This window comes from Opisthorchis viverrini (genome assembly GCF_000715545.1).
Source record: "Opisthorchis viverrini unplaced genomic scaffold opera_v5_97, whole genome shotgun sequence".
Lineage (NCBI taxonomy): Eukaryota > Metazoa > Platyhelminthes > Trematoda > Opisthorchiida > Opisthorchiidae > Opisthorchis > Opisthorchis viverrini.
The window spans coordinates 1-19,826 of NW_008751753.1; the positions used below are offsets into that span (position 1 = coordinate 1).

The following is a 19,826-nucleotide window of genomic DNA, read 5'->3' on the forward strand; positions in this document are numbered from 1 at the left end:
AGAAACTTTGACAGTTTGTGGTTGTTTCAGAAAATAGGTGGTCACTGCCAATTGGTTCCTTTGCCTCCGTAGACAAAACCGCACTGGACAGCTGGTGCCTCGCGTACTTTTTTTATTAGAAATTACACTAGGCTTACTAGCTTCTTCGGATTCCCCGGCTTTTCGTTTGTTTTTGGGAGGGCGCCTGCTGCATTTGTAGTACACCCATTTGTAACGCAAAATAGTGTTGGTGCTTCGATTACTGGATGAACGCACAAATATCACAAAGTTATCCTCCATGTATTGATTTAAGTTCTTCTCAAATGCCGTGAAGGATGAAAACGATACACCCACAAATTTCTCAACGAAAGCCACTTCCGTAGCCATAGCAGACAAAGTTCAAAGCCGAATGTGCGCCAATAATTTTCAAATGTCATCGATTAAAACAAATCGCAAAAAAATAACGGCAGATGAGGGGGTTTTCCGTCTACGCATATATGCAAAGAATTGCAACAGTTTGACGTTGAATTTTTTATTTCGGCTGCAGGGGTTTTGTAGGAAAATACATTGTGCGTCTAGCCGCTGGCCACATCAAGCCATCAGCAGCCTTAAAATAAGAATTCCGCTCCCATAATGTAGAAGGCGGCTTGCTAACAATGTCCTCCCGTTACCACCCCCATGTGACAACCAATCCCCATATTTATTCCCCTTGACCAGATGAACTGAAACCTTCTCGTTTTACTGAACTATTTTTATAACTCTTACGGACTCTGGTCGGACATTGTGACCTTTGCGGTTCCTCGCCGTCGATATCGGTTTGGTTGTGACGATATCGATTTTGAGGCGTTGTGATCTGCGCTTTATCCTCAGGATGGCAATTGCGCCGCCTTATTTTGTAACCTTACGGTATCTGCATAGGAGAATCCGCTGAGGTTTGTTGAGTATGTATATTATATTTGCAATAGTACCGTGATTCCAGAATTCGGATTTCTTGGTCGTTTTCCTGAATTGGCACGCGTGACTCAACTCAAACTCGCAGATAGCCGTAACACAGTAGACCGCGAGTTCGTTTAAACGATCAAAAAGTGCGGCCGGATGCGGAGATTTCAAGGGTTGGATTATATGCTAAAACGTTACGTTAAAGATTCTTTCCTTCAAACTACGGTTTCAGAGTAATTTCGGGTATGCTCCCTACACTTGGCGAAACGTCGTAAGACAAAAGCAATCGCTTGATTTGTGCGTCAGTTTAAATAACGACCAATCGGTATGAGAACAATGCCAGTGTGTTTCACGCGACTTAGCCGCGTTGGGCGTTCATATAGCCAATGAATTTCAGTTTGTGCGCATTCAGACTGTTCACTAATTTCCATCTGTTTATTTGGCGTCGTCGCGTGAGCCATGGAATCGCTCTGCGAGAGACAAGGTAACACCATCATAAGAAAGATGATCAGTATCTCAACCCGATTTGATGTCATCCCAGCTGATTCATGGATACGGGCAATTCCCAGTCGTGTGTTTCCAGTGTGTAATATACTAGCTTCTGAGCCTTGTTTTTCACTGCTCTTTACACCTGAAATCTTTGGCCTTGTTTGAAGTGACAAACAACGGATAAACTGGAATATCTTGTCTATCGGTGGTCTATCATTTCTGTAGACGGCAGGAGGTATAATTAAGAAGTTGGTGCTTACAATGCATGTATGAAGTTGTAGTGTACATCATTTAATCAAAGTAGACAGACGGATGTTGTCGCTCTAAGCAACACGCGACACGTGATGGTGACGAAGATCGATTCAGAATAAGAAAGCCGATCTAGAGCCGAAACGGGAAAAACAATGCGTGGAATGAATTTGCACATGACAAGAATAGTAAAAAATGTATCACCAGCGGCTACCAAGGCCAGTGTAGCTTGACCTACCAACTATATTCTCAGGGTTTAAAAGTGAGATCAAGTCAAATGGTACAAGTGCAATAGCCATAAACGTCTCTCTCAAACCGGAGCATGTGCGCAGGTTGGGTGAGCAGGTGGTTTTCTTTTACTTCTTTCAACAGGCAGATGCGAATTAACTTGTATCGGCTTTTAGGAGCACTTCCCGAGTATGGCCATGACTTCAGAACTTGAGCTCTACTATGATACCTTCCCGTAATGTCCCAGACTAGGTTTTGCCGTAAGAATATACAAAGCCTCCAACTCGAAAATGTCAACGGTTTAACATTCATCAGTATCGCACCTGGTAGACCGGAATGTACTTCTTCAGCCATGGACGCTAACAGGTATCGGCCCACGCTCATCCCAGTCTCCGATATCCTGTATATTTGTCGCAGCCACTGGTCACATCATCTAACAAATCAATCTCTCTGAACCATAATAACATGTGATTTGACGTCAGCGCGTCTAACGAATTCGGACCTCACGTAAGTGAGGAAATTGAAAAGAGAAACATAATCCAGGACATGCTCACGGAAGAACGTACTCAGCATTTGGGTCTTACCTGACGCTTCCATACTTTTCCAAGGCGACCGCGATAGAGTTAACCAAAAAGCCAGGCAGTCCCATAAAATTGGATCCTCTTATTAACGGGATCACAATTCGGCAACTTCAGAAGTTTTCAAAGTTTCCGGGTGGCCCCAAAAGTGTTTATTTCCTATTCATCGTACACTTTCTTTCGTGAACCGTTGTGGATAACAAAACGGAAATGTTTCTTAAGGAACGAGTCAATCAATAAGCAGTGATCCACTTCGATATGAAGTGCACGAGCATTAAAACAGATAAAAACAGATACATCCGTATTGTTTCCTCAATTATCGTTCGTCACACACAAAAGACACCGAAATAATACACACCGGTAGTGGCAAGAGCATAATTAAGCTAAACCGCGCAATCTAGTAAGGATGCCATCGACCGTTTCTCCGGCTTCGCCGAACTTGCTTGACATGACAAACACCCACGCACAAGCTGTTTACCTGCGGCTGCTTTTCTGAGAACCCAAAATTGCTGACGCATAAAAATGGAACATGCGACATTCCCATGTTTCTTTCCGACATGTAATGGTGTCTGATCAAGCAATGTGTTACTGGAATACGACCGTGAAGTATGTCTGCGGTATTAGGACGAATTTCAGTCTTTCAGTATTTAAGTATTGGAGAGATGATGTTTTGTGTGTTCTCGGGTTTTGGGTGATTCCCAGGAAAGGGGACCGAACACCTGCTCGAAGACATGCCGTTGCAGAGATTGTAACTATGAAAATTCTGCTCCTCTTAACTCATCGGGCTGCGAAGCGCTAAAGGAGAGCATGAACTTCGTCTATTCGTTTGACGTTGCGGTGAGGTAAAATAATAGTAGCAATAATATGGTGCATCTCTACAAAGTCCATTGAAAAGAGTGGGAGGATAGCACAAAAATTGTTGATGCTTCTAAAACCGCAGTGCTCAGAACGTTAGACTACTCGACTTCGAGACCCAATATATCATTGGCAAGACGTCCTACATTTCTCTTCGGACATATGTGCGCTGAGTTTTGTGAAAATGCTGATCCATGCAACCAAACGTCCAAAACGTCCATGCGGGTACCATAGACTCCACTCATGATGCCTGAAACCGATCTGATGATTTCCACAATTAAGTCAAACATTATCCTTGCCACCAAAGCCTCTGCCACATTCAAGGGTAAATGTTTGTTTCCTCTTCCAATTTGATTCACAGAATATTCTGTCACAGCTATAAGCCGGTTAACTGGTTTTTCAGGTGAAGTATACGTATCCCTTTTCCGTGGTGCGCTCATCGACAGCTTTTAATCGCTGAGCTCCTGCACGCCATCCTCCGATACAACGTCTTCGTTTTACTCGTCGTTGTCACCTTCATAGATTCTTTAAGAGCCACTGTCATGTCGAGAGAAAACCTAAAATGTTTCGTATGGCTTTTGCTTTGCATGACTCATTTAAATTTGCTTTTACAGTACCAATGTTTTATGTGCAAATTTTTATAAGGAACTGACTCCGGCTAGGTCGCTGGCCCATCTGTAACAGGTAAACGGTTCCTTCGGGAAGCGTTTATTATCACAACCTCCAAGAAGGCAGAGCAAAGTTGGAGTCGGGTTTCCATAAGATGCTATTACCGTAAGGCGTCAATTCACAAAATATACAAACATCTACTGTAGATACTTGTCCACAAAGAATGCTCCGCTTGAACTTGAAAGGTACAAATCATATGGACTAGCAGGCTTCAGCGTAACATGGTCACACCAGGTAGGCCACCAAAATGGCTTCAAAGTCAAGTGAGTAGAGTGGTAGGGACAAGCAATTGCCAGTTCGCCAAACACAAAAGCGATGTGATGTTTACACCTAGGGACGGAAAAACATGAGGAATTATAGGTGCCAAAGTAATGGGCGCTAAACCTTCAGTGCTTAGATTCCTGGAGATCCGATTGTGCAGAGGAAGCATACAGAAATTTGATAATTGCATAATTCTTTCACACATTTCCATGTATCGGTTGCAAATGAATTTTCGGTCCATACAGAAAAGCTTTGCGGAAGACAGTCCCTTATACGACAAAAAATATTCCTAGTAGGATGCACGGTGCATTAGATACCACCGGGAACGCCTACTTATGCATACCTTTCTATAGCATCTGAAGTAGGACTACGGCCTATCGCAGTGTGGTTTCACTGGTATATCTGAAAAACCGTTCCTTTGAAAGCAGTGCTTTGTCTTCTTTCGACTTCCCACAGAAAGTGTGAGAAAGGCACCTTATGGCAACTTGGTGGCACACCACCTTGCATATCTGGTAGCAAGCACGAATGGTGAAAACCTATTAAGGTGGTCGGTGCGGCCTGCAGGGATGGTTACCCTTTTGCGTTGCATCACATTGCGTTCGTACACTCAGCAGCTATCCGGTGGCACGAGTGTTTGCATAATTGCCAGTGGTTCTGAGCATGGACTTTAATTCAGAAAACACAAAACAGCACTGTCGTTTTCTGCTTGTTGCTACTAGGCCGGACTCGCTTCGGTAGTCATTTTAATGGCAACGCTATAAACTACAGACGGTAAAAACCGGACCTTCGTCTGCTAAAACAGACACTTGCAAAAACAGACTATATCGCTTTTAGACACCGAAGGCTTACACCAAAGCTCTGAGCTGTAGCTGCCTTCGTCATGGGCGGGTTGCACCAAAACAAAGTCCACCTCGTCAACCAAACAAATATATATATATATATATATATACCACGAGATCCTAACCCTCCACTGCGAGCAAACAACACTAATGTTCAAGATCTTTCTTCTCCATGCACTTTTTGCTAATTGATGCTGGTAGCAGTGTTTTGGGGACTTGTGACAATTTTTCTCCCACTGACGTTTGTAGGTGATGGTACTGTCCAACTCACTAAATAAATTCCGGATAAAACAGTTCATCATCTCGAAAGTCCACTCCCGTCGGTCAGTATAAGTTTGATTTCGCTAACCACACCAGTCTCGCTAAACTTCCTGTACTTCAATATCATGTAACAGAACAATAACACCCTGCTTCACCGCTGGTCTTCTCAGTACCAATCCACTCCAATCCTGTCACATTTAATTACTTGTCATTTCCTTGATTGTGGTATGCGTTAAGTTCATTTTCCTCTACAATAATGTACATTACACAGTCTGAAGTCTGCTCAACCTCCCCAAACATTACTGATTTTATCCCATTCATTCGTCTTCAAAAACTCGACCTCCGGCAATACCCGATTAGGATACCTTGTTCGGCCGTTATCAGTTCACCTGACTTGTGCTCCGCGCCAACAGCTGAAAACATCTGCCATCTCACATAGGCTTCGTCCTCCGCGGATATTCTCAGTCAACCTGAAAAAGTCCCACTGCTCTCGACAAAGTCAAAATTTTTTTGTACAGTTCGCGTCCCGACTTAGGAGCTGTCATCAACTCACTTTTCCAGGGAACTTTTGCACACGACTCCACTCTAACAGCGGCACCAGTGAATATCTACAATTTCGCTATACACCATGACACTGAGATCTCGACCACCTTTTATGTGCTTTGCTAATCCTCTCACTCCACTATCCCCACTCACACTTTCCATGACCCTGGCCACAAGCCAAAAATTCCAAGGCCACGAGGCATCAGCGGTGGTTTTACGTTTTTGTTCAGATTGACCCCCCACTTTTGCTTCACCAGATCCGCTGTTCTGGTTCCCCGTCTTCTGCAACGCGCGCTTTACTTGTCGCAGGTCAGGCAGGATGCATCTTGCTTTACCCTCCTTCGATTTGCTTTCACCCGCCACCTACAAATTCGAACGTCAACATCGGACACTGCCACTGTTTATGACATTGTTTCCTCCGCTCAAGAAACAGTACTTACAAAACCGCCAGTCCTGCTTTTTTCTGAGTTTAACTTTGTGATCATGCAAACCACCAGCTGAGAATAAAAATAATTATTGATGTCATCAAATTTTTACCGTTGTCGGTTGGCCAATTAGCCATGCTCAAACGAGATACCGTGAATTCTAAAAGCCACACGTGACTATCGTCTAACTTGTTGATGTCCATTTTCGGCAAGTCATGAACCAACGCCGTGGTTTGGCGGTCAACAGGTGCCCCGCGGTTCGAATCCCGGCTGCGATATTTTTTTGCGCATTTGTATGAGGCCGTCGGTCTTCTGCTACGTCACGGTCAATCTTTGAGATACACTTCCGGATATTGCGTCGGTTGGATAGTAACCATTATTATTCCAGTCGAAAATTCATTGACAGAGTTCTTATACACAGCTAGCCTCTTCACACGAAAAGTTAACCACCATTCTCTGGTTCCTAACTCCGTCATCTCTATCGCGATCCCTTCCCCAGTATCACGTTTCCGAAATTAATTTTTTCAGGATATCTACCCGAATGCCTGCTGAAACCCACAAAACAAAGGATGATTTTCCTGATGAGGAGTGTTGTGATAAAAAAGGAGACTGACCGACAGGAGTAGTATAGTTGGTAGTACTTTTCAATACGTTACCAAGTTCAGATTTCGACAAACTGTGAAGTAATTTGACGTTTCGTGTTCTTGTCGTATCGGTTTCAAGCTTTCAAAAAATTCAATTCGCGTAAATGTCCAGGATCCAAAAGATTCTACATTTGAGCAATCAGATTCGAGGACTATTGGTACGCTGAGTTGGGTGCAATATTGTTTGAATGGAGGTTCATCAATAAATGCGGCACTGTGAGTAACATGATGAAATATTGCGATTTTACAAGTCTGAAATTGCGGGACTACACCAGCTCCGGTTCAACGGTTTGGGGGCGCTAATTCTAACGTAACCCTAAGGTTCGCAACGATTCACGGCGTTGCGGCTACAACATAGCGAAACTCACGCGTTGATTTAAACATAATATGCAATGATAGTGTCAAAGGTGTCAAGTTTTGGTCAAAACAAGAAAGGCGATGTAGAAACAGTGGGAGTAACGAAATATGCAATAATGTCGTGTATAATAGGCGTAGTAGAAAAGAATCAGCAACAATTGCCCGGGAGTGGAAAAGTTGAAGATATTTCCCCGAATTTCGGAACGCGAAGAAATTATAAATTAGCATGTATTGTCACACTGAGCACTTGGTGATGCTGGAAATAGGAGAACCCTGACCATATTTATCAGTTCCTTCGGGTACGTGTGTTACATGTGCGTACGTGTGTTATTCACCGCAAGTTACTTATGTTTCCCTGGAACACCACATAATTCGACTGTGCCCCAAAGAAATTTTGTCTCTCGCCGCCAATCACACGCCGGCTTTTTACTTTTACATACCGCATCAACATCCGAACTATCTGCATCCATCTGTTTCAGTACAGGCATCATTTTATTATGAGCTTCCAATTGGGACCGGTCGGCTCCTGGAACAACGTCCCTTAGATGCACATCCTGTTGAATTCTCTTGAAAAAACTCGTTTGACCCCATGTTCAAGTCCTACATACAACAGCTTGCTGCCTATAAGACAACTCTCAACGTCTCCGACGTCCACAACATCGCTCTCATTTGAGGGTGTTGCTGCAGTGAACTACCCTGGAGGACGGCAAAGCGCACTGGAGTAAAAAGATCCACGGACAGCGGCAGATGCATGATGAAAGCCATTCGAATGAGCCCTCAAAAAGTGAGAAAACTCAAAACAACAAAGCTTGTGTGTATCTAAATAGTTTGCCTCATGGTAGAGCCATTATTGTGTATAAAACGAAGAGGCATTTAATTTAATGGGTTGGTGGAATAGGTACAGGGGAATTAGAATTAAAACTGACGTACCATAAAAACCATCAGCGCAAATGGCGGGTCTGACTTCCGTTCTCTTCATATACATCTACTCAACCCGAATATGTCATGGGTTGGTGAATAGGTACAGGGGAATTAGAATTAAAACTGACGTACCATAAAAACCATCAGCGCAAATGGCGGGTCTGACTTCCGTTCTCTTCATATACATCTACTCAACCCGAATATGTCACTAGAAACTGCGGTTTGCTACACAAAGACGACGTGAACTTTCCTACTCTGCATACCCCACCTTAATCTTTTGGATTTATCTGACTAGGCCATTTATTCGACCTTTCAAGGTCGTACAAACCTTTGACTTTATATCGTGTTTCCGTGTACAAGAGGCATGAAGTGAACCCCTGGATAAAACCATGGATCTGCCACAGGACTTGTTTGGAATCGCACTTCGGTGCAAAAGCGTGTCAGGAACTCTTGAAGACTATGAGTTTTTGGCCGCCTTGCTCGCCTACCTGATACCAAATGAAGATAAAAATTCATTCCGTGATTCAATATTTGACAAGCGGATCGAAAAACCTGCTGACATAGCCATGTTGTGTCTTGCTAGTCAAAAGTGTGATAATGTATGGACAGCGAGGGACGGAATAGATTGGTGAGTTATTGAAACAAGAACACAATTTGCTTTTGCACTTACTTCGTTGTTAGTTTCCAGTGAATCACCCACCGATCAACAAAATGAGGCCAATATTAGTAAGGTGCACCTCTAGGTCCCCTCAGGCCGCTGATGAGCTCACGAATGTATGTCACGAAACTTCAAAAATGCTACGTATGGCGTAATGAAAATACATCTAGACGAAAGTGGAGGTTGAACGAATCCACAGGGTTATGCAGCCACCAATGACACCTCATCAAACAAATGATGGAGGAATGATTACAGGGCAACTGTCATTTGCGAAGAACCGTGATCATATGAGTGGGGCGTGGGATGTCTTTCCAGACAAATCAGTATTTGTGCCTGCGAAAAAACAGACGTACCTTTCAGCTTATCGCACGTATAGAAAAATAATCAAGTTGACTGCTGAAATCCATTTTTCTGACGTTCCAGGATATGTCTCCTGGGCCGTTACGGGCATCTGAAATCTTATCAGAGTAGGTAGTAGTTATCGATGATTTTACTTAAAGCTTATGTATGACGATTGTTTTGTAAGATATCCGATATGAAAACGTCCACTAACCATATCATGCGCTCCTCCATGTACCTAAATTCCAATGACCCTCCATCGAATGGCCTTAAAATCAAAAGTTGATATTTGATCTATCATCACCTGAAGTTTTTTGGCGTTAAGTGATTTAGTTTCATGCAGAAACCTTTATAAGCCAAACATCCTCACTGAAAACTTTTTGAAGATAGAGAGTGAAGAAGCGTCTGCTTGAAGTATTTCGGTGTGTTCCAAAATACTCGTGTTCATTGACGAGAGATGGCAGGAAAATCTGATGTGCTTCGGTCGCACACTAACTTGCTGCTACTATCAGACTTTTGTTAAAGCATATTAGACGTGCACGATATGCAACTAAAAAAAACCCCAGCATGTACATGACTTCACAGAAGGCTGAAGGCCATCTTGGGTCGGTGCAAGTTTATGATTGCACGAGTTTATTCGGGATTCTTTACTCTCTAGTTAAGCAACCTAAATTTTGGTTGTGGTTCGGGGCTCCGGAAATTAGAACAGAGATCGAACCTGACGATGACACCCAGTGTAACCGATAGACGACACAACATGCTTAATGTGTGAAGTATTGTTCAAAACACCAGGAGTTCGCACCGAAGATACCCCATATAATGTCTATCAAAATGCGATGTGCAGTAAGCTCGTAAACATTCTGAACTTAAACGAGGATCAAGGAGAAATAAGAAGCATGAAATAGAACACAGTAACGGTTTCAGGTTTGATTCACTCGAAAAGATGCAGCTGCACAAACATTGGCTCATTTTCGTAACACTAGCAAACAACTTCCCCATCAATTTAGATGAGAATGCCATATCGGATGCTACATATTCATACAAAAACATACGTTTGGTAAATTAAGGTGTCTCAATTTTTGCCGCCAGAGATAAAATAGGACTATTAATGGCACCTCTTTTAAAGCATTCCGAATATTCGAAATCGAAGATTAGCTCCTCCAGAAAAATGTAGGTCAGAGTGGTCACTGAGTTTCATATGAAAATGGCGTGTTTTAGAGAAGTCAGTGGAAACGTGGAGTACGTGCTGTAAGTTTCCCTGTCATCTTGTCTGGTCCAGTATAATCTTAAAAGCACTATCATCTTAAAACGATAAATGAAAAAAGCTTGCTAAGCTTTTAGGCTGACAAAGTCAAAAGCACTAATGAAACTAATAAAAAAATATAGTTTGTTTGAACAAATATACAAAAGTCATCCGCTCTCGAAAGGCCATTTGGTAGCTGTTCAATATAATGTCTCTTTGAAGGTAATCTAAACACACCGGACCCTAACTATTCTGAAACATGAGCATCCATCGCTTTCGCTTACCTCTTAAGCTCTAAACAAATTGCGGGAACAATGCTATGTGCAACTTGTAGGACAGAGTTCTTGAATGGCGTGCGCCTGCTTTTTTGCCATTGGTTTCAGTTAAAACTGGTGTCTGTACTAAACTAGCAACCCCCTTTTCACACACAATTTCGTAGCTGAAAATTCGTTCGAATACTAGAGGGCAGCAGAAACATACTGGTACTTAATTAAGGTTTGTCAAAGTGTCTGTTGATTCCTTGCAGATATTCACATTTGAAAATGTGTTGCATAGTGTCCATTAGTAAATAAACAACCAAAGTACTGCCTGGCGTATTACATCAGTCCGATTCTGGTGAAGAGTTCTGTTGATCACCTAACACCCCCATTCCTCTTTTACTTGTATGTACCAGCTAAGCACTTTAAGCAGTTCTCCTTGACGTTGCTTATACATTTGGTCCGACAGATCAAGAAGTATCGTGGTATCATTTCTACTGGTAATGGTATAGAAAATTTAGTTCAGCTTCTTGGAAGTTGCCCAGCAATTTGTAAGCAATTTGCGAGTCTGGGTGGAAAAATTTCGGCACATCATCCGATAAAATTAAGTGAATTCCGCGATGCCGTTTTTTGCGTTTCCATCTCTTATACGTTGAAATCATGAAGAGCTCAAATTTTTAATGTATTTGAAGTATGCTGGTAATGTAGTAGGCAGTCATACAGGAAACATGACATTGTTTCACGAATGTAAGCCAGTGCAAGGACAACGAAATGTTTCGAATAACTCATGCAAACGTGGAAATGATTTTCTTCTTAAATAACACATAGCGTTTGTGAAAAAGATTTTAGCAATTTTCAAATTTCGGCACATCATCCGATAAAATTAAGTGAATTCCGCGATGCCGTTTTTTGCGTTTCCATCTCTTATACGTTGAAATCATGAAGAGCTCAAATTTTTAATGTATTTGAAGTATGCTGGTAATGTAGTAGGCAGTCATACAGGAAACATGACATTGTTTCACGAATGTAAGCCAGTGCAAGGACAACGAAATGTTTCGAATAACTCATGCAAACGTGGAAATGATTTTCTTCTTAAATAACACATAGCGTTTGTGACAAAGATTTTAGCAATTTTCTAAAATTATCTCAGACAGCGTTGCCAATTTTGAGAATTTTATAGCAGATTCCATGACGGTATTGAGATCCCGTTTTTGGAAAGCGATGGACATTTAGGAGTTAGTATATCTGCAATCATTTGCACACCAATTTTGTTTCCATAGGGGATTCAACTGAGTCCCCGCTAGAATCGCTCGTTTATAACGATTCATAATGGCATACTAAAAAATAAAATATTTGTAGCAGATGTATTAGCCATCAAACTGTAAGGCGACTTAGCATCATCCTGAGAGGTTCAAATGGACCACATATCCAAAACTATTTTGCGATCTCCTTATAGGTGAGAAGTTAGGTGACAGCTTTAAGATTTATCAGAAAAGACCTACAAGTTTCCTCCATGAAGTTTTACGGACATCCTATAGGACTGCTACGCGCTGTTTCAAACAATCAGAAATAATTTTTATGAAGGCAAACCTGAGGTTGCAAATATTGCAGAAATAATGCATGCCAGTGAAGCATTTGGGACAATACAGATGTGGACAAGATTTAGAACCACATCTTCTCATCTTAAGGCAAACACGTTCAAACAAGTGCTTTGAATAAACACGTGAGTAGTGTGTAAAAGACGCAGGATAAAAATAGAAACCGAAGCATTATGCAAAGCAAAATAGGAGTGAAACTGTGAACTCACTTAAACACAAAAATAATTCGGGTACAAAACTAGCTGGAGTGTCGCTAATAAGAATTATCTAGGCTGGATAAAAAAAACCCGGCCGTAGTCGCCTTCAGCCTAAACGACGCATTTGGGTCTAAAAATAGATGTAATGGACAAATTATTTTGCATCTACGAGTTCTATAACAATTTCTATGTTGAAGCTTTGGTAATGCTTTACTCCTTGGAGTATGGAGTTCAGCTTTTCAACTTTCTTTGCTGAGCGTGACAGTTGATGATGCGCACACTTACGTACACTTGTTCAACTGTCTCTAGGTTAAATACTGAGTTTAGCAAATACACCGATGATTAAGTGATCATCCACCAATGAAAGCACCCTACTAATACTCCGTTGTATTGTTGGACCTTGGTTTTTGTTCTGCAATCAATCGTATTCCATGAGTGCCGGTTAACGTTTACGCTAAAACATCGAATAAACGTGATTTTTATGTAATTATCCTCACTGGTTTCATTTTATGTACAAAGGTTTTTCAGTACAACACAAAAACATTCATCCTACTCCTGAAGCATTACTGACAAGACTGAAATTTATTTACTAAACCTCAAGCACAAACAGCCTGGAATTTAGTTAATCTGCAAAGCTGAAAAACTAACGAGAATTACGCTACTTGGCTTACCATCTCACTAAGTGCGTAACATAATTTGAGCAAGTTATGTCGTATGTCTATCATCGGATATATTTTGTCTCAGTTACATGGATAAAAGATTCAAATGCCTATAAGGTAACAAGCGCTAAATTTAGCTAAAACCGTCACGCAAGGAATGCTGTAATCTTAAAACGACCGTACGGTTCAATACAACAATAATAAAAGCTCAGGGAATGAGATAACTTCGAGGAGCCGTTTGAACATTTCGTCGTGCAGTACTTGTTAATCATGCTTCTTCTAAAATGATAGTTACGATTTATTCGAACAAACTAATGGAACTCACGGAAAAACACTGCTACCTAAACGCTTTGACCACTCTGTGCGCATTCAACTGTGATAACTAATGATTATATGGCTCTCGATCACGTTCTATTCACACGATTTTCCGTGGTAAAAGTGCAAACACGTTTTTTTAGCTTCATTGTTAAATACAAGTGCATCAGTAGAAAAAGCAAATAGTGGTAGTATTGGCAACAGTTATAGCTTACAAATGTTTGTGTACAGGTCCCAATGTCACACTTCTACACACGCCTATGCCACAAAAAATGCGAAACTTCGGGCGAGATTTTGAGATAAGAACATCCACCAATTTTAGGTTGCTTAACTGGACTTAACGACTCAGATTTATTATTAAAAATTGTCTAATTTTTAATCAGCTGTACCTAAACGCTAGTGAATATTTGCAACTCAGTATTGTAACGGGCGACATCAGCCTATACTGAACAACAAATGGGTTGCATATGAGTCACATCTGTACTCATAAATGAATTGCCGGTTGGGTCGTCTTGATTGCTGCTTTTCACGGGACGTTGTCCACGTTGTTGGTAGGGCAGTTCGGGGTGTAGCAATTAAGGTACCGCATCTTTAGTGGCAGTAAATACGATGAGGAACTTCTCGGCCATGGACAGTTGCCTGAAACGAAAGATATTTTACTGCTCAAGGAAGATAACCCCTGAGCCACACTGGATTGCTGCTTTTCACGACAAGTTTGATCGCACCAAATAATGGTAGGCGTACAAAGTGGATTGCGTGAACGGCTCTTGGTAATACGTCGATTTCCTGAGAGAAAACAGCATACTGGAGATCCAGATCCCCTGAGTTGGACACAGTGAGATATATTATGTGTATAAGATTATACTTAGTCGGCATTTGGAATTTGGGTCGAGTCCGTCTTATGACGTGAGATTTTGTTTACCTGAATTTTTCGTTTTCACGATCCGTTGTTAGCTAGTGTGACTGCAACGTCACCGAATAACGTGAATGAGATATTCGCGCTGCAAATTACCTGCTGCTGTTGTTTTTCTCATTTTTTAAATCGAGCAAACAAGTATGTTCCACCCCTCAAGGCTGAGCTGATATTCTCTCATAAGCAGCTATGATTTCATTTTTGGGTTTTTGTACCAATTTATCCCAATCAAATTCACAAGTTTCGTATATGGCTAGGGTGGTACACACGATGTAACAACTACACTCAGAATAATGGGAGAATCAACCTATTCCAGGTATCGAACACCACCATAGTCTTATTATTCCGCCAAATGTTACTGTAACTGCGCCTAATTTTGGTGCCAACTCAAGCTCTAACACGAGGAAGTCTTGGAGTTTAAAAAATGGTCCATATCAAGGTCAGCTTTTGCATGCATCATCCATCAAGGTGCCATGAATGGCTGAGTTAACTGACCAGGCCTGGTAGAATGAATCCACTGATACAACTCGAAATGACTGAACATTGTATTGCCATCAAAATCCTGACGTCTGCAGTTTTGCGTTTTTTAAACGGGCATGACCACTCAACACGTCGTAAGAACGCACAACATACACTTTTACACAGTAAAAAACCGTCAGCATTGGTTAGATTACTTTGCAACTTCGAAGGAGGAACCAACCAAGCTTACTGCTTTCTAGTTCATTCACAGATTGATTACAGCCATGCTCACCTGGCAATGCGCTTTCTGATAAAGGTGGATAGGCTGACAATGGATGTACGAGTCTGGTACATTTCGCACGGTAAAATTATTAGAAACTTCTGCAAGAGCCGTCAGCAGTCAACCTACACAGCGTCCCCTGTGGGTCTTAACTCACCGTCCTCAATAAAGCTATTTTAAAATTCAACCAGAGCACCCAAATTTGGTCTATCTGGCCCAAAATGGCCCATAAAATCAGTTAACATTGATGAGTAAATCTTCAACCCTGACTGTTCAACTCTAGTCAGGGCTCAGCGTTTTCACAAAAAGACAAACCCTTCAGTACATAGTTTGACTACTATGTACGGACTGGAGCAATGGAAAACAACCCCAATAATTCATCCTCGTTTAATAATTTTCAACACCGAATCGATAAAAACAATTTTCATCCACTAGGATAGTAATCTTTCCTCTGCAACAATTAAGATTATTTCTGGTCCTGTGCAAAATTTATCATAACACTGGGTGGGGCAATTTCAAACAGTCTATCTCAGTCCTAAACAAACATGTAAAATCAAACGTATGTTTCACGGCGCTCTCTGAATCAGTACTAATGGTCCCATCGGCCACATTGCTAATTTTTGTCGGTTCGAACTTGACTAAGGAACAAACACAGTGACAGTATCTGTACATGAAAATGGTGATAGTCTTGTTCGTGATTTGATAAAGCCTCCACAAAATGGACGAAACCTTCAGCGTCTTAAAAAAATGGATGAAATAAAATAACTAAACTGCTCAACTTTGTAAAACAGCTTTTCGAATCTGGACTGGTGAGCCCCATGATGATTATTATGGTGTTGCATTCGTACAACTGCTTCTGAGGCAAAAATATTCTCGACAAGAGGACCTAAAGGGTGTTTTTAAAATGGCTAATAAAAGGACTTTTCTGAGCCTTTAGGTGCATAGACAATTAGAACTTTTGGTTTAACAGCCTTTTTGTAGCCTGGAATGAGGAATAAATGACTGAGAATGGAGAGGTTTTTACTCCCAAACTATGGCGATATATCCTGCTTTTGCGTCTTTAGTGGTAGGAATGTAAAGTATGCTGTGAGATTTCATTCACAGTCTCCTCAATCAAAGGGGTATTGCTCTTGTCAGAATTCTATCGGTCAGCCCTGGGGTGATCAATAGGGTTTCTGGATTGTAGCTTGAAACCGACCAAGGAACATAAAGCATCTCGTCGAGAAAAAGCTGTTTTTGTTACTATTTAGGTGAACAATGACTTACGGCCTCATCGTGTGGTCCGCTAGCGTAGAGTCTAAAACCTATGTGAATTTACTCTCAACAAAGCAGAGGACACATTTGTGGAATAGCGCAACTTTTGAGTTGCGTGTACTTTCAGTCAACCACTTTCATACAGTCTTATTCAAGTTTAAAGATGTCAGAAACTTTGTGAGTCCAGCTGATGCAACTGGTGAGGTCGCGCACCCCAATTCTTCCCACAGATTTGATTTACTTAAAGTTAAATATGAATGTTGCTGACTGAAATTGGCTGACTGGAAGCGCACAAAATAAGTGGATTGATCTTATTCCGCTGAGTTGTTTTTTCTTGCGTTGTTCTAGTCTCTGAATGGAAATGCATGTGTGAGTTCTACTTTTAGTCTTTAGGCCGTTAACCACAATGTGTACGAAATTCTACTCTCTGAGCTTTACCCTACATCTTACAATATGTGCCCCGAATTTAATCTGACGATGATCTTAAATGTTTGAAGCCGAGCAAGTTCGGATGGGAGTCCACTCAAACTATAGATTTGTATAGTGGTCCAAAGCTGATGTTTAAATTAATTGGACTTAAGTTGTTTTGATGAAACAAACAGTATTACAATAAGATTGTCTTGTTTAAAGTATCCATCAGGCCGGCTGTTTGGTGTTGTTTTGAAAACACCATTCAATTTAACTCCCTTATCGGAGTTAAGTTTGGATCAGCTAACGCATTTTAAAGTACCATCTTTGAGTTTTGTTTTGCCAGAAATGAGGAAAAACAGGTAAAGTACGTTGAAAATTTACGGACGCCTCAAATTTTCCACACTAGTGAAGCTAACTTTGCTTGTTTGACTGACTAGTGAGACTTGGAAAGCTAAAAAGCTAAGCGCAAGAGCAATGGAATACTTCGCTTTCGATTAGTTTACCACAGGAATAATTCGAAAAAAGCAAGGAGAGATAGATCTTTCACTATCGGACTACTCAATGTAATGGAAAGTTAATCCAGCGGTTTTCGATCCCTAAAACACCACGTAGAAGTTTCAACCACCGCAGTTTTTGGTGCGAATGAAATGCGCTTCATTCTGTGTGAAATTTCTCACTTTGTACAGGCATGTTTAACTCAGGCAAAAAGACACTTAGCTTTGTTGATAGGTGGTCCTCTGGATGCTGTGGGTGTTTTGTGAGAATTACGAGCTGATCAGATCTGAATCCATTCTTTCAGGTTGTACTGCTGAAGAATTAGAGTTGAGTTGTAGCATGCCCGCAGTCACCAAATCAATGTTGCCAGGTGTTGCTGGATCGTTTTGTGGACTTGATTGTCCGGCTAAACAGAAGGCTTATCCAACTCATGGCAGATTTAGTGGAAAAAATATGACGTCACTATTTTGGAAGGACATTCTTTGTGGTCTGGTGCGCTAGCTAAACTATCTCTGGAAGGGGCTTTCGTTGCGTCCACTTATTTCGAAACCGAAATTGAACTGATCGATTATTAGTACAGAATATTCAACTTAATGTATTAGGTTTAAATCGCCTAACCATCCTCAGAAGTTTCATGTATTAAGTCGCTGTTTCTTACAGAATCGTTCTGTACTTTGATGGGTTTACGCGCTGACAAAGTATGGACTGAGTCTCATGACTGAACCTTCGTACGCAAAACATGTGACGTTAATGCGGGAACAACGACCCCAGCGCTTGACTACATTTATCCGAAGCTGTAATGAAGATGTCCACCTAACCTTATACATCAACAAGATACTCATAGTCTTTTGAAATATGGTATGATATTTTGGGCACAGTCCAACAAATATCCTACTGCATGACTATTAACCTGATTGACTGTGGGCAACAGACCCCTTTGTTTCCATTCCCATACCAATAAGGTGTTGTGCCGATGGTGTGGTCAGTTGACTGCGTGCAAATATTTTTGAGCTAAACAAGGAAGAAAAGATGTCGCTTCATAAAACCAAAAGATCAGACATCCTGTTCCTCACGTAGTGAAACGTGCGCTGTGTATAGGTAGGCAAGTTACAAGACGAAGGGGTCTATGTCGAATCCTCTGCATTTAGGCTACAGTAGAATTTCAAGCCTAGCTCAATATTATTCGAGAAATTCAGAATGTTTTAGCTCCTCTGCTCATTTTTTTCGGAATCTAGTTCTCCAGACAGTATTTGTCCTATTTTATAAAGTGTTTTAGTTTTTACGCACACGGTGAATTCAGATGCTTATGAGATGACACAACAGATTTACGGTCAGGCTTCAGAACGATCGACCATACGATCTCATTGTTGACCATCCGTTAGCCATCCCTAAGCCAACCCAATAAGTCACAGCAAAATGCTTCGTTTATATTGGCTTTTTTGGGGCCACCCTCACTTTTCCACAGGCGCCTCGTCAAATATCGTACCTAATAATCAATGGCTATCGGACTACTCGCGATAACTGGTGACTAATCGGACAAAATCAAACAACCGTTCAAGTGTATCTGAATGAGTCAACAAGGGCTGCCCTTAAAATGGAACTCAACAACTGTGCAAACTAGCGAGCGGCTACCTGGTGCGCAGGCTAATGTATAATAAATAGACAGCGCATATCATATTCCGAGCACATTTTGAAAACTCCTGATGATTTATAGATCGTTGCTCATTCAGCAAACAGTGTTCTGAAAGAAGACATGTCCCAAAAGAGAAAGATCTCATAAAGAGATAAATGTTTCGTCTATCTACACAAAGGATCTGAGGTTAACTTATTTTAAGAGAAACCGGCTGAGTTAAAAATAGCAAGTCTACATCAACCGATATATAGTAGAACAGCGAATACTCCTGCCACGTAAACTCAACGGTTTCACGGACCAAGTTACATCCTGGTTCTGCTTCTGAGTTCGCCAAACCACTCCTTGCATTGATCATAACAGTTTCTCTCATACAATTTTTGACAAAGGCCATTTAATTTTTCTTTTTCATTGTAAACTATATGCAGTTCAAGTTTGCTGGTAGCGAACCAGTTGATGGAAAACACTGACTTCTGAATGCTCACTCTATGGTGAATGAACCAATATTTGTTATAAACTGCAATACAAAAATAATTCCGTCATCGCAAGAAACCACTCTGTATCACACTAAATCAAGAATAGGATCCCTTTTGAAGCGTCATGTTATTCTACTCCGAATATCTTATGTTTTGTTGCTGATGTTCTTTTACTGAGGTAAAATATTTTTTCATACTGAATCTGGATGACCATCTGCCATATTCTCAAGTTTCGCAAGATTTTTACCCTGCACAAGAGTCTTTGATCTGCTGCATTAGGACGGTTTTGCACGGTAAACTGTCATCGACTATCAGTCGAGACGGGTTTTTGGACTGCTGCTTTCACTTCTTGTTTTGCTCTGAGTGGCTTGATTAGGGTTAGGGTTAGGAGGTATCCGGTTTCTG

The 19,826-nt window shown here is 41.2% G+C and overlaps 2 protein-coding genes across 2 annotated transcripts in view; one reads left to right on the top strand and one right to left on the bottom strand.

Moving 5' to 3' along the window:
• Positions 1-1,220: 1,220 nt before the first annotated feature.
• T265_05238 (hypothetical protein) overlaps positions 1,221-19,826 on the bottom strand; it is a gene marked incomplete at both ends in the record, with an annotated part of 44,896 nt that continues 26,290 nt past the window's right edge. The window contains one exon of the mRNA XM_009170207.1: positions 1,221-1,388. Within this exon, the coding sequence (XP_009168471.1) occupies positions 1,221-1,388 (168 nt within the window). The remainder of the gene's footprint in view (positions 1,389-19,826) is intronic.
• The window catches only part of T265_05237 (hypothetical protein), a gene marked incomplete at both ends in the record, with an annotated part of 85,058 nt that continues 73,832 nt past the window's right edge, over positions 8,601-19,826 (top strand). Inside the window, one exon of the mRNA XM_009170206.1 lies at positions 8,601-8,865. Coding sequence (XP_009168470.1) covers positions 8,627-8,865 — 239 coding nt within the window. The remainder of the gene's footprint in view (positions 8,866-19,826) is intronic.